This window comes from Microcaecilia unicolor, unplaced genomic scaffold (assembly GCF_901765095.1).
Source record: "Microcaecilia unicolor unplaced genomic scaffold, aMicUni1.1, whole genome shotgun sequence".
NCBI lineage: Eukaryota > Metazoa > Chordata > Amphibia > Gymnophiona > Siphonopidae > Microcaecilia > Microcaecilia unicolor.
Window position 1 is genome coordinate 104,000 of NW_021963139.1, and position 15,678 is coordinate 119,677.

Below are 15,678 nucleotides of genomic sequence, written 5' to 3' on the forward strand. Positions count from 1 at the left end.
TGATTTTATGCAACTGAAATTTACACAATTGAACCCCTGATTCAGGGGACACTCGGAAACATTGGTTGATAGTTAATAGATTGCTGTTCTGTTTTCCTATAGGAATTTATTTATACACCTACCTCCAGTAGTCTTTGTGGAAAGACTGTTGCATCCTTTCAGCTGCTGTGGTTTTTAGGTGTGTCCTTTGGCAACCACTGTGCCTTTCTTTTAATTTTTGGTAGAATTATTATGCACTATTTTGTGAAGACTACACATTATTAACAACATTGCCCCTGAAACGGGAAAGAAAATTCCCATAAATAATATAGGACTAAGCAAAGTAAACATTTTGGCTCTGCAAACCCCTGCTATTTAAGATCATTTCTTTATTTGCAATAAATCTGCCCAAAAGTGGCACTTATTAATGGGATACTGTTTCTTGATTGGGCTCTCCTTGCAGCTTGATTTTGAAGGATCTCTTTCTCCAGTGATTGCTCCCAAAAAAGCCAGGCCTTCTGAGACTGGATCTGATGAGGTAAGCACAAATACAATATCTCTCTTTATTTAAAGTAGTTATAGAAAAAAGCACAAATGTTGGAATTCATGCAGTAGTGACAATCTAGCTTCACTAGCAAAATTTATATTAAACAATAAAGTCAATAGATGGGAGAAATAATCATGTTAGGGTGTGAGAATGAATCTGGGTGAATGGCATCAAAAACATTTACCTGTTTATATGTGTATGTATAGGTGTGTGTGTGTGTGTATATATATATACAGTGGGGGAAATAAGTATTTGATCCCTTGCTGATTTTGTAAGTTTGCCCACTGACAAAGACATGAGCAGCCCATAATTGAAGGGTAGGTTATTGGTAACAGTGAGAGATAGCACATCACAAATTAAATCCGGAAAATCACATTGTGGAAAGTATATGAATTTATTTGCATTCTGCAGAGGGAAATAAGTATTTAATCCCTCTGGCAAACAAGACCTAATACTTGGTGGCAAAACCCTTGTTGGCAAGCACAGCGGTCAGACGTCTTCTGTAGTTGATGATGAGGTTTGCACACATGTCAGGAGGAATTTTGGTCCACTCCTCTTTGCAGATCATCTCTAAATCATTAAGAGTTCTGGGCTGTCGCTTGGCAACTCGCAGCTTCAGCTCCCTCCATAAGTTTTCAATGGGATTAAGGTCTGGTGACTGGCTAGGCCACTCCATGACCCTAATGTGCTTCTTCCTGAGCCACTCCTTTGTTGCCTTGGCTGTATGTTTTGGGTCATTGTCGTGCTGGAAGACCCAGCCACGACCCATTTTTAAGGCCCTGGCGGAGGGAAGGAGGTTGTCACTCAGAATTGTACGGTACATGGCCCCATCCATTCTCCCATTGATGCGGTGAAGTAGTCCTGTGCCCTTAGCAGAGAAACACCCCCAAAACATAACATTTCCACCTCCATGCTTGACAGTGGGGACGGTGTTCTTTGGGTCATAGGCAGTATTTCTCTTCCTCCAAACACGGCGAGTTGAGTTCATGCCAAAGAGCTCAATTTTTGTCTCATCTGACCACAGCACCTTCTCCCAATCACTCTCGGCATCATCCAGGTGTTCACTGGCAAACTTCAGACGGGCCGTCACATGTGCCTTCCGGAGCAGGGGGACCTTGCGGGCACTGCAGGATTGCAATCCATTATGTCGTAATGTGTTACCAATGGTTTTCGTGGTGACAGTGGTCCCAGCTGCCTTGAGATCATTGACAAGTTCCCCCCTTGTAGTTGTAGGCTGATTTCTAACCTTCCTCATGATCAAGGATACCCCACGAGGTGAGATTTTGCGTGGAGCCCCAGATCTTTGTCGATTGACAGTCATTTTGTACTTCTTCCATTTTCTTACTATGGCACCAACAGTTGTCTCCTTCTCGCCCAGCGTCTTACTGATGGTTTTGTAGCCCATTCCAGCCTTGTGCAGGTGTATGATCTTGTCCCTGACATCCTTAGACAGCTCCTTGCTCTTGGCCATTTTGTAGAGGTTAGAGTCTGACTGATTCACTGAGTCTGTGGACAGGTGTCTTTCATACAGGTGACCATTGCCGACAGCTGTCTGTCATGCAGGTAACGAGTTGATTTGGAGCATCTACCTGGTCTGTAGGGGCCAGATCTCTTACTGGTTGGTGGGGGATCAAATACTTATTTCCCTCTGCAGAATGCAAATAAATTCATATACTTTCCACAATGTGATTTTCCGGATTTAATTTGTGATGTGCTATCTCTCACTGTTACCAATAACCTACCCTTCAATTATGGGCTGCTCATGTCTTTGTCAGTGGGCAAACTTACAAAATCAGCAAGGGATCAAATACTTATTTCCCCCACTGTATATATATATTCAAAACATTCTACACAATTGAAATCTCTAGGCAGGTAACAGTTAACACATACATAAATTTAAAGCAAATGACTCAAAACAGGGTTCAGATTATGTTAGGACAAAGTTTAAAACAAAAAGAACAAAATTACGTAAAAACAGAATCACAAACAAACCAAATATGGACTGCAAGCATTATGAGCTAGATTATATATATGGCACCTGAAAATTCCATGCGGAAAATAGGTACGTTTAGGCATATTCTCTAAAGCACGCCTATATTTTATAGAATAGTCTTAAATTTTCACTTGGCATATAGAATACGCCGAGCGCCTTTCTATGCAACCAAATTTAGTCAAGGCCGTTTATGCCATGTTTTACTTTCTGTAAATCCTGACCCCTAAATTAGTATTCTACAATACAGCGCATTGATTTTAGAAACACCCACGCTCCACCCATGGCTACACCCCCTTTTCAACTAAGCAACTTAGTATTTAAGCACATCACATTACAGAATACATTTAGCGAGTTATGTGCGTTTATTTTAATGCCAATTAGTGCTGATAATTACTAGTTAAAATCCAATTGACAAAGCTGATTAGCTAGTTAATCAGTGTGCACTCTTATAGAAAATGATTCGATTTCTGGGCTGCAAATCTTGCAGAACTTGAACATATGGAGCTCCCAGGATCAGTTTGTGTGCGTGAGATACTTAGATTAGCTCTATGCTGAACAGGGGCACCCTGGGTCCGGGGAAAATCAGGTGGAATCTTCCACTTGTAGTAGCTGCATTCCTTTTGGGTTGAGCCTAAAACCCAGAGCCTGGGTCAACTACCAGATTGTAGGAAAACTTTGGAAGAAGGCAGCGAACTTACCAAGAAGATTTGGACTGGATGCAAAGCTAGAACCCAACAAGGGCTTGGTTCTGGGTTGAGAAGGTTTCTGAGGTCAAGAACTGGAATCAGAAATGAAGTGGTCAGCGCTGTGTGCAGCTGGTAGCGCTATATAAATATTATTATTATTATTAGTAGTAGTAGTAGTGGGGAATCAAATGCACTAGGCAAAGAGGTCAAACCAGGATTAGGTTTACATACAAACTCCACAGAAAGAAGATGACCTCTAGGAGGAAGTGGCAGGCATAGAGTGGAACAAAGGAACCTGCCAGCCTAGTAGAGCCTTCTCACATCTGTTGGCAAGAGGTCACTGATTCATCCAGTCAATGATCCCCCTAGAGTTAAGTCAACAGCAAGCTGGTGATGGAACTTCAAGGTACTAGGGCAACTTTCAGCTTGCCTTACTCTAATTATGCAAATGTTCTTTCATATACATGTTTTGCTATTGGATACCAAAATTTTGTTTAAAAGGGTCTGTGCTATAATATAGAGTGTAAAAATGGAGCATATACGTAACACCCACCTTTGCTAGTCTGGTGGCTGTGTGGCAGTGCTACATCCTGGGGTGTCTGTATCATTCAGCAACAACCTAAGATGGCAAATTTTTGAATGTTACGGGAACCACAGGAACGGAGGACTGTGATTCACTATGTGTAGAGGAGTAAAACAGAGGAGTACTGAGACCAGCAGGAAACCTTCAGGAAGAACAGGACGACTGAGTTATGGAAGAAAAAACTTTTATTGATAGTGCCCGACAAGGCACCATGTTTCGGCCAGATGCCTGCTTCAGGGGCCTTTGTGTTGGAAATGTATCAACTGTGAATGAATGAACTTGGTTGTGAAACAATACGCTCTAGGGCTCTGAACGCAACTAGCATGCAAATGCATGCTAAACAGGGCTAAGCATATTCATCCCCAATGATCAGTGGCCAGCGTGCCAAAGATTGGGTCGCTGGCTGCGGCAAACCCTGTGCCAGCTCCAAGCTGGCGTTAGGGTTTGCAGATCGTTGGGGAGGAATGGTGAGCCCTGTCCAGCATGCATTTGCATGCTGACAGGCCCCCATTCCCCCCAACAGCAAACCTGCCAGCGACAGCGGGCTGTAGGTCCAGCGGACCTCCGGTCCCCCGGATGACCCCCCCCCCAGGTTCAGGGAGGGCTGGAGATCCGTTGGGTGTCCAGCCCCCCCTAACTCCCCCAGCAAAAGGTTCCTGGTGGCCTAGTGGGCGACCAACCCCCCCCCCCAGCGACAAGGGGGCTGGACCTCGGGTCCCCCCCAACGATTCCCCCCCCCCCAAGTTCAGAGAGGGCTGGAGATCCAGTGGGTCTCCAGCCCCCCCTAACTCCCCCAACAAAGGGTCCCTGGTGGTCCAGTCCCCATTTTGGTTGGCCACCTACTTGGCCACCAGGGACCCTTTGCTGGGAGAGTTAGAGGGGCAGCCCTCCCTGAACCTGCGGGGGGGGGGGGGGGTGTTGGTCGCCCACTAGGCCACCAGGGACCCTTTGCTGGGGGAGTTAGGGGGAGCTAGAGACCCACTGGATCTCCAGCCCTCCCTGAACCTGGGGGGGGGGAATCGGGGGGACTGGAGGTCCGCCGGACCTCCAGCCCCCGTTGCTCGGGGCAGGGGTAGTTGGGGCCTCGTGGTCCCATGGACCTTCAGCCCCTGTGTTTGACAGGTTTGGGCTTTTGACAGCCCAGACCTGTCAAACAAGTGCGGGAGGATTGTGCTGAGCGCATGCTCAGGCACAATTCTCCCGCACTTCTACACCATGATCAGAGATAATTGCGTGCTTAAATTTGCATGCAATTATCTCTGATCATAGGTCTAATAACGCCCTGTGCTGTTCCAGCGCTATTTTTGGAGCGCTGTTTGGAACAGCGCGGGGTTTGATCATCTGTCTGTAAACGCCCACCTAGCAGATGATGTTTTATGTGGACAACTGCAAAGTGATGAAGGTAGGGAAGAATAGCCCCAATTGAAATTACATGATGCTAAGTTTCCACATTAGGAATCGCCATCCAGGTAAAGAATCTAGGTGTCATTGTTGAATTTTCTGCTTAGCATATGGCAGCAGCCAAAAAAGCAATCAGTGTTAGGAATTATTAGGAAAGGAATAGAGTATCAAACAAATATCATAATGCCTTGTTATTGGTCCATGGTGCACTAACTCCTTGATTTTGACTACGGTTTTGGCTGTTGCATCTCAACAAAAAAAAAAGATATAGTGGAATTAGAAAAGATACAAAGAAAGGTGACCAAAATGATTAAGGGAGTGAAATGACTCGCATATTAGGAAAGGCTGGGGTTGGGGAGTTTGGAAAAGAGAAGGCTGAGGGGGAGATATATGAAATTCTGTGTGGAGTGGAATGGGTAAAGTTGTATCAATTTTTTTTCCTCCCCAAATAGTACAAAGACCAGTTGGCATGCCATGAAGTTACCAAGTAGTACATTTAAAGCAAAGAGCAGTTCTTCACTCAACACATTTTTAAGCTATGAAACTCTTTGCCAGAGGATGTGGTAAAATCGTTTAGGGGCCCTTTTTCTAAGACACTGTAATGGATTTAGCACGCGCTAACAATTAGTGTGCACTAAATGCTAAGACGCCCTTTATATTCCTATCATCTTACCATTTAGCGTGTGCTAAATCCATTGGTGCACCTTAGTAAAAGGACCCCTTAGTGTAGCTGGCTTTAAAACAGGTTTGCACAAATTCAGTTCATAAACCATTATTAAGGCAGACCTGGAGACAGCTGCTTCTTATGCCGGAGTTAATTAGCATGAAATCTTGCTACTTTTTGAGATCCTGCCAATTACTTGTGACCTGAATTGGCCACTTTTTGGAACAGGATGCTGGGCTAGATGGACCTTTTGGTCTGCCCCAGTATAGTAATTCTTTGTTTCTTTTCAATATTTCTTGAACAGTTAAAAACTCAATAAAATCTCTTTGAAAATTAAAATAGTAATTCTTATGTTCTTATGGGAGGGAGTGAAGAAAGAGAGAAAAGAAATAAGCAAATAAAGACCCTGGGGAGAGAGAAGAAAAACCACAAACAAAAAAAAGAGACCAACACTTCCACAAGCAGCAGAGAACCACAAGGGTGAAAGTGATAAAGCAGCAGGAGGACACAAGTGATGATGCAGAATATCTTTATTATACAAAGCAGAGTCCTAAACAGAACTGGACAAAAGTCCACAGTTCTAGACAAATCCAGACTTTTTTTTTTTGTTACATTTGTACCCCGCGTTTTCCCACTCATGGCAGGCTCAATGCGGCTTACATGGGGCAATGGAGGGTTAAGTGACTTGCCCAGAGTCACAAGGAGCTGCCTGTGCCTGAAGTGGGAATCGAACTCAGTTCCCCAGGACCAAAGTCCACCACCCTAACCACTAGGCCACTCCTCCACTCAACACAGGCTATATTTTGGCTTTCCAGCTTTCCTCAGAAGTCCTACTGGTGGATCATAACAGAAAAATCAAAGAACTGAACCAGTAAAAACATTAGGCAAAAATACCAATACAGAAACCAGCTTGCAAGCAAACAGCTGAATCAGCTTCCTGTGTTTTGAATGAAAGACTCAGGAAGCTGGAAAGCCGAATTCCGAAACATGTCCTGTGTTGAGTCAATTCTCTGTCTAGAACTGTGGACTTTTATCCAGTCCTGTGGTTTGTATAATAAAGACATTTTGCATCATCATTTGTGTCACCCTGCTGCTTTATCACCTCCACTCTTGTGGTTCTCTGACAGTTAAGAAAAAAACAGGAAAGCAGAAACCAGAAACTGTGAGAAACAGAATATGAAAGACTAAAATTGACAAGGACTTTGGTCCTGGGGAACTGAGGAACTGAGTTCGATTCCCACTGAGTTCGATTTTCAGGCACAGACAGCTCCTTGTGACTCTGGGCAAGTCACTTAACCCTTCATTGCCCCATGTAAGCCGCATTGAGCCTGCCATGAGTGGGAAAGCGCGGGGTACAAATGTAACAAAAATAAAATTAAAAAATAAATAAAAGATAGGAAAATAAATTATGTATTCTGTTTAGTGACTGGAATATGTCAGATATGGGTATTTACATCTGTTATCTTTATATTTTGCACAGTACAGGAGGAAATGTTTTTCTATGGAGTTGAGTTTCTTGGAGGTTTTAGTTTAATTTTTGTCTATGTATTTAGTTTATGTTAACTTTTTCTTTACTTGTTAAGGGTCTATCTTTTTTGTGTGTGTGTCCAGGTATTCTGTTAGCATGGAGTTTTATGTAGTAATCTGGCCTGCTGGTTTTCCCAAAAGATGTACTAATGATCCATTGCCAATTGCAGTATTTACTGTGCTGCTATTGCGGTTGTCTATGATTTTATACTTTTACACCCTGAAGAAAGCCACATCATGATGGCGGAAACATTGGTTCCACTTGCTTCGATATGATAATTCCTGGACAACCGCAACAATTATAATGCCAGCCATGGAAGCTTAAGAGAATGGAACTTAACTGTATTGCCATTTCTAGGTAGGTTCCTTGTTTGGGTCCTGAATGACTTTTGAGGGTTTCTGTATTATTTCACAATATGGCTGATACTGGAAAGTGTTTATGTTGCTGTTACTGAGATGACACCTGAACCAGATTTTTTTCAATGCTGTTTATTGGGGAAATGGCCTAGTTCTGCTTTTTCTCTCTCTGTTTTTTTAGGAATGAGATAGAAGTAGCATTACAACATAAGCATTGTTTTGCTGCTGTTTTTCATAGGGCAGTTAACTAAATAATTCCTTACTTGTATCTGTTTAGGACTGGGAATACCTGTTGAATTCAGATTACCATCGAAACGTAGAATCTCACCTTCTGGCAAGTGTTCTGCACCTGGACCCTTTGGAAGTTCCTTGTTCTAGAGGAGGGTTTCCATATAGCCTCAGTTTGGATTCTACCACCCTCTTGTTCAACCATATTCCTGCTCTTTTTTTTGTTCTTCATCTTGTCTATGAAGACCTCAAACTGAACAGCCTCATGAGAGAAGGGACACGTTCCCTTGTTGTTGTTCTGATTCAGCTGGCAAGGTAATCCTTATCTTCTGTTGTCCATGAAACATTGAAGACTGTATTCTCTAGGTTGGAGCCCTCAAGTTTTTTTTTCTGTTTCTTAAGCAAAAGCTACAATTTAAAATAAGGTTCTTCAAAGATGGGTGGCCTTAGGCAAAATTATTGACTTTGATAGATTAGTTCTCAAAACCGGATCCATAAGATTTGTCAGATCATAAAATGCACAGAGAAACTCAGGGCCATAAGGATGCTCTATGCTTCTATTTCTAAATGTAAAGCAAATGGTCAATTTTGACTTTTTGATTTAAATAGAGTTGATTTAGTTTTTTTCACATTTATAAAGTGAAGCTCTTGTGACAAAATAGTATGGTATAAATTGGGTTTTGACTGGCTCTTTTTCCTTTGCACTTAAATGAGTCCTAAATAGAAAAAGTTTTGTTTTGGGAGACTAGAGTTTTAGCTGCTGTACTCCTTTTGGAAATGCAGTAGCATAAGGAGAGAAGAAAGGAATGTGATGACAGAGTATAACTGTCTGTAAATATCCTTCAGTAATTCAGTTCTCAGGTTTTTTCTTTTTTCATGGGACAAAACCAGGAGAAGACAAATGGAATATAGTTGAAAGGACTAGTCTCAATTCCATTCCACCACTTTTTTCTGTCCTAAGCATATTTAAATTCTATTACAGTGCTGAGCTCCTCAATCTCAGCTGTAGGCTGATTAGGCACCTTCACTTACTGCTATAGTCTCACATTTCCTTTGAGCCAACATAAGGTCAACACTAATTGGTCCATCCAGTCTGCAGGGCTATTGGTATCAATATATATATATATATATATATATATATATATATATATATATATATATATATATATATATATACTACTACTACTACTATTCAACATTTCTAGAGCGCTACAAAGTGTACGCAGCGCTGTACAAACACAGAAGAAAGACAGTCCCTGCTCAAAGAGCTTACAATCTAATAGACAAAAAGTAAAGCATTTAAATTTAAAATATTTAAGCAGTCAAGCACAAGAGAACAGTCACAGAAGGACTGAAGATGTTGAAGGGTGGTCAGTGTGATTAGGTGTAACTCTGGTTGGAGTAGTGGGAGAAGGTGATAGAAGAATAGAAATGGGTGAGGTAAAGTAATGAGTGGGTTGATAGGGAGGTTATATAAGACATGTCACTCTAGGGGTGGGTGGGTAGAGGGGTAGGGTGGGTGGGATTAAGTCTAAAGCAGGAGAAGGTATTCTCTGCAGCCTATCTGTGAGATGGAAAATGCTCTCTGAAGCTGCTGCTATAAGTTGTTAGTTTTCTCTCCCTGAAAGAGATCCAAGCCACACCCACGAAGTTCAAACTGTCAGTGGGGAGGGTGAGGGGAGGAAATGGCAGTGCTTGATGAAAAAGAGAGCTCAGTTTGATAGGAGATATACTATAGGATGTCATTCTGAGGCCAGGCTAAGTCTAAAGCAGGAGAAGGTATTCTCTGCAGCCTATCTGTGAGATGGAAAATGCTCTCTGAAGCTGCTGCTATAAGTTTTTTTTTTTTTTTTTAAGGCTATAAAGGTCATAGAAGTTAGACATCCTGCAAAATATTACTCCTTATCCAAACTGGCTTTTTTTTTCTTCTGAGGGGATGGTGACTTGGTCCTGCAGTTAACCTTCTGTTCCTTATGGCTTTCAGTTTTGTTGGAGCCACAGCCTCTGTTAGCTTATGATGCCATGAAACTTCAGCTGAAACTGCTTGGGGGTTTCATTATATTCTGTGTCCATTTTCAATTTACTTGTCCTAGTCAATCCAATGACATTCTTTAGTGGGGGGGTGGGGGGGGGGGGGGAAGGAAAGGAGGCTGGGACTATAGTACGATTATGTACGTTCTTAGTTATTAATTTGGTATTTGGTATACACCTTTTTTAGCTAACAGCAAAGTGATTTACAATAAAATTAAATGGAATGTGAAGATATAACGATAAAAGTACCATAACACTACACACACACATACAATAGGGAGGGGAGAAAACAGGCCTCAGAAAATCACAAACTGCCAGTCCCTAACAGCAATGACCAGCTTGCTGCTAATGGCTTAAACCCTAATCCCTAATTGGTGATGGTGCATTTTCAGGGTAAATTTCTAATATTTTTATAATAAGTTTCTAGTCTTAGAAGAAAACAAATTCTTTAGCTTGGAGGCAAGAAAATGAAAAGCTGCATGCCTAGTGATGCCTAATCATGCTCAACCTGGAGCGAGAATTATGAGAAGATTTCTCATCCTGAGAGTGCAACAGATGCACCTAACTTTATGGCGCAAGTATTGTGCCTAGTGGGAGGGGAATCCAGCATAAAAAACCTTGTAGGACAGTAACAGGAAGTTTAATTCTCAATCTATAGTAATTAGAAATTAATGTTGCTGGACTTGTAGGGTATAACACGATCAAAAGTTCATGCACAATGGAGAGGTTTTATAGGAGTATTCTGGACATATTGGAGTCTTTTTAGGTTATAGACTTAATTCCTTTGTAGACAGCATTGCATTAATCTATGAGATTATAATATCATAAATTAGTGTGTACAATGCAGAAAAGACCAAGAGATGACTAATAGAGTGAAGGTACGGAACAGCAAAGAAGCAGCCTTTTACTGCATATCTAGTCACTTGGTAGCATTGTTGAGTAGGTGACTGGGAACCCCTAGTGCTGTGAATGTTGCTTCTGCAGCATCTTGGGAAGCAGCATTCAGAATGCTGGGATTCAAACTTGCGTCTTCTGAATTGCAGTGCATAACACTGCCATTGAGTCAGCAGGCCAGCACTGCCCAGCTTTGATTTTGTTTTCTTCCTCTACGGTTCTTAATACAACATGTATGTCTCTCTCATTTCATCCAAATAAGTGTTGCTTGTGTTGATGAACATTATTTCCCAATCTTAGTTGTAGACATTTAGGTGTTTCATATCACCAGCTATATTTCTTGTATTTATTAATGCTGGGTAAAAATACTTCAGTGCCTACAACGAAGTTAAGGACATATGCTAATTAGTACCTTCAAAACAGAGAAAATGAAGGCAAATAAAGATTATATGATCAATATGATCTACTATCCCTTTTGCTCCCTTATAGATCCTGTGTACTTGTCCCAAGCTTTCTTGAATTCAGATACAGTATTTGTCTCCACCACCTCCACTGGTGGGCCATACCATGAATTCACCACCCATGCCTGTGCCCCCTCATTCCAGAGCTTCCTTTCGATTGAGACTCCTGTGTATTTATACTATGGATGCATGTAAACATCTCTATTGTATCTCCTCTCTCCCGCCTTTCTTCCAAAGTACGCAAATTGAGATCTTTGTGTGCCCCATATGCTTTATGACTAAGACCACTGACCATTTTAGTAGCCATCCTGTGGACTGACTCTATCCTATTTGTATATATTTTAGAAGGTGAGGTCTCCAGGATAATACACAATAGTCTAAATAAGGTCTCACCAGAGGTATTATCACCTCTTTTTCCCTGTTCTGCTATTCCTCTCCCTGTGCACGTAAGCATCCTTCTGGCTTTTGCTGTTACCGTCTCTATCTGTTTGGCCACCTTAAGATTATACTGTCACCCCCAAGTCCCGCGCCTCCTTTGTGCACAGAAGTACTTTACCTCCTATACTGTACTGATGTCTTGGTTTTTTTGTAGCCCAAATGCATGACCTTGCATTTTTTAGCTTTAAATCTTAGCTGCCAAATTCTGGACCACCTTCAAGCTTTGCTAGATCCTTCCTCATGTTATCCACACCATCAGGGATGTTTACCCAACTGCAGATTTTGGTGTCATCTGCCTTTCTGCAGTACAAAAAATGTTAAAATGAACTGGCCCAAGAACTGATCTTTGTGGTGCACCTCTTGTAACATCCCTTTCCTCAGAATGAGCTCCATTTACAACTACCCTATGTCTGCTTCCACTCAACCAGCTTCTAACCCAGTCATTCACTTTAGGATTCATAGCGAGGTTACTCATTATGGAGGAGTAACCTAATGGTTAGTGCAGTGGCCTGAGAACCGGGGGAACTGGCTTTGATTCCCACTGTAATTCCATGTGACCCTGAGCAAGTCACTTAACCTTTCTTTGCCCCAGGTACAACAACTTAGATTGTGAGACCTGCATATAATATATTTAAAATCACTTTGGTTGTACCATAGAAAACCAGTATATCAAATCCATGACCTTTCACTCGGTTGTCTATGTGGAACTGTGTCAAAGGCTTTGCTAAAATCTAAGTTTAATACTCTCCCTCGATCCAGCTCTCTGGTAACGCAGTCAAGGAAGTTAATCAGACTTGCCACTAGTAAAAATATGCTATCTCAGGTCCTGCAATCCATTGGATTCTAGAAATGTTTTAGAAGCATTTCCATTAGTTTACTTACCACAGAGGTCAGACTAACCGGTCTGTAGTTCCCAGCCTCCTCCTTACTTCCACTTTTGTAGAGAAGGACCACATATGCCCTTCTCCATTCCTCTGGAACCACTCCTGACTCTAGAAAAGCATTGAAAAGGGCAACAAGTTCCTTCAGTACTCTTGGGTGTATTGCATCCAGGCCCATTGCTTTTGTTCATTTTTGTTTAGCTAGCTCTTCATGAATACAGTCCTCTGAAAATTGCTCAAAATCCACCACACTTCCATTCTATTCAACGCTTGGTTGAAAGAAACTAGAAGAGATGTATATGTTGGATTAAGAACCATTTGGAATGCAGGATTGGTGTGGTAATGGCTGAACTTGGCTAGTGCAGCAAAACCACCGAGGTGGAAAAGAACAACAGTGTCCCATGAGTAATCTCAAGAGCCTGGTTCCGGTCCCACTCCTCGGCTCTTGAACTTGGCTAGTGTACACGTTTGTAATATAAGGGTTGTGGCTTCAAAGAGGAAGAGGTAAGGGGGTCATTTTCTTGGTTCTAAAGTAATAGATATAGACATAGAGTTGGTGGGGAAAAAATCTGTGAAAGTTAAAACTTTCATGAACATTTTGTGGACTGTAGTATTTTATGCTCTGGTTGGTTCTATCTTATTTTTTTTTCTAAAATGTCTTCTTCCTTACAGAGACCTGAACTTGAAGCAGTATACAGATTTTTATTTCAGAGATTATCCAAGGCTTGTGAAGAGATCTATGCAAACATGCGTAATTGATCCAGGTGAGTTTCTCTGTGTGATGTTGGAAGACGTTTAAATTGAGGTGCTCTGTATAAAAGCACATGTCCTTTACCCTTTGTGTGCTGTTCCTAATAGGGATGCACATTTTTTGGAGAAAAAGTAAACTACAATAAATGGGGACATTTTCAGTTTGTATACCTTTAAAACCAGGAATTCTCAACCCAGACCACGGGACACACTCAGCCAGTCAGGTTTCAATGAATATGCAAGAGAGAGATTTGCATGCCCTACCTCCATTATATGTAAATTTATCTCATGCATATTCATTGTGAGTATCCTGAAAACCTGACTGGCTAGATGTGTCCTGAGGATTGGGTTGAGAACCCTTGTTTTAAACGAACCAGATGGATGAAGGGCTGGCTTGAGCCAAATCCTCATTCATTCACTGTGTTTTCCACAGTAAGCCATGGGGATAGGGGAGATTACACAAACCAAGGCTTCTCTGGAAAGAGGTGAAGTAAGAAGCATAAAGCGCTTCACATGTGGAATCTTTTTGATAAACAGCCAAACAAGGCTATCTCTACCACCTTTTCTACAAGTCCCATGGCTGATGATGTCAGCACAGCACCTGACTTGGAAAGCAAAACAAAGCAGCATAGAACTCAATTTTCTGTTCTGCATTCAGTCAGAGAACAGAGAAGCACTAGAGCAAAACTAGAAAAAAAAAAGTAGTGAAGTCCTCATAATAGTACAGAGACTTGAGCAGCACTGTTTTTCTCAGTCTCACAGCAAAGTAAGATTTTAATAAAAATCTCTAAGGCTGTGTCCATCTGGATATCAGTCCCGTACTGAGCAGTAGTGCACTGCACAGTGATGGTGCAAGGAAAAAAAAGCCCCATGCAGGCAGTTTCATACTCCAGTAATATCATAGAAAGCTGAGTTTTAAACTCTTAGGCTCATTGGTTCCAGATAGCTTTCTAGTGCATACTCTAGTCAGAAGGCAAAACAATACATAGGGCCTTTGTCATAAGTGACTACTCAATCATTTCTAAAATGCTACCAGTCTTATTCAGAATTGTGTGTGTGTGTATATATATATATATATATATATATATATATATACCCTGTTTCCCCGAAAGTAAGACATCCCCCAAAAATAAGACCTAGTAGAGGTTTTGCTGCAATTGGTAAATATAAGGCCTCCCCTGAAAGTAAGACCTAGCAAATTTTTGTTTGAAAGCAGGGCCGCCGAGAGCCGGACAAGGCCGCCCCCCCCCCCACCTGAGGTCACCGGGCCCCCCCTCCACCCACCCTCCGTCGCTCCCAGAACTAACCTTAAACACCTCCTTTCACCTTCGCAGCAAGCAGCAGCAGGGCAGACCTCTCCTTCCTTCCGTACCCCGCTCTCGCGGACGTTACGTCAGGCGAGGGCGGGACACGGAAGGAAGGAGTGGCCTGCCCTACTGCTGCTTGCTGTGAAGGTGAAAGGAGGCGTTTAAGGTTAGTTCCGGGAGCAACGGAGGGCGGGTAGGCCAGCCCCGATCCAACCCCGATGTTTCCACGAAAAATAAGACAGCCCCTGAAAATAAGACCTAGCGCATTTTGGGGGGCAAAAATTAATATAAGACAGTGTCTTATTTTCGGGGAAACACGGTATATATATATATATATATATATATATATATATATATATATATATATATGTGGGTATGTGTATGTGTGTGTGTGTGTGTATGTGTATGTGTGTGTGTGTGTGTGTGTGTGTGTATATGTTTGTGTGTGTGTGTATATGTTTGTGTGTGTGTGTGTGTATATATGTGTGTGTGTATATATATATATATATATATATATATATACATATATACACAGGGCAATTCTGTAACTTGGTGCCTCAAGTTAGGGACCTCAATGCTGAGCTCCAATTCTATAACACTATTTTGGTGTTGAGATAATGTTATAGAATTCTAGTGCATGTTGAGTTTGATGCGCCTACATTTAGGCATGACACTTTACATCAGGTCTATGACTGGCGTAAGTTGGTGCACCTAAGTTCGCCATGCAGTGGAAGTAACTTATCGTATTTTATAAGTTACCCATGTAAGTTGGTACCACAACCATATGTATGCCCACCTTTCACTTACATGCCATAGCACTCACTATCTTATAGAATAGCACGTAGTGCATTTGGCGTTTAAGTGGTGTTTAACTGTACGCTCCCAGTTATAGAATTGCCTTTATAGTGTCTTCTCCATAAAACTTTATAGTCTATTCAAATCACAATGTTT

The 15,678-nt window shown here is 41.8% G+C and overlaps 1 protein-coding gene across 1 annotated transcript in view; it reads left to right on the plus strand.

Annotated features, from left to right (window-relative positions):
• Positions 1-15,678, plus strand: part of LOC115458998 (anaphase-promoting complex subunit 1-like) — a gene marked incomplete at its 3' end in the record, with an annotated part of 157,761 nt that overhangs the window by 84,611 nt on the left and 57,472 nt on the right. Inside the window, 3 exon segments of the mRNA XM_030188858.1 lie at positions 443-517; positions 8,015-8,280; positions 13,343-13,434. Of these exon segments, the coding sequence (XP_030044718.1) occupies positions 443-517; positions 8,015-8,280; positions 13,343-13,434 (433 nt within the window).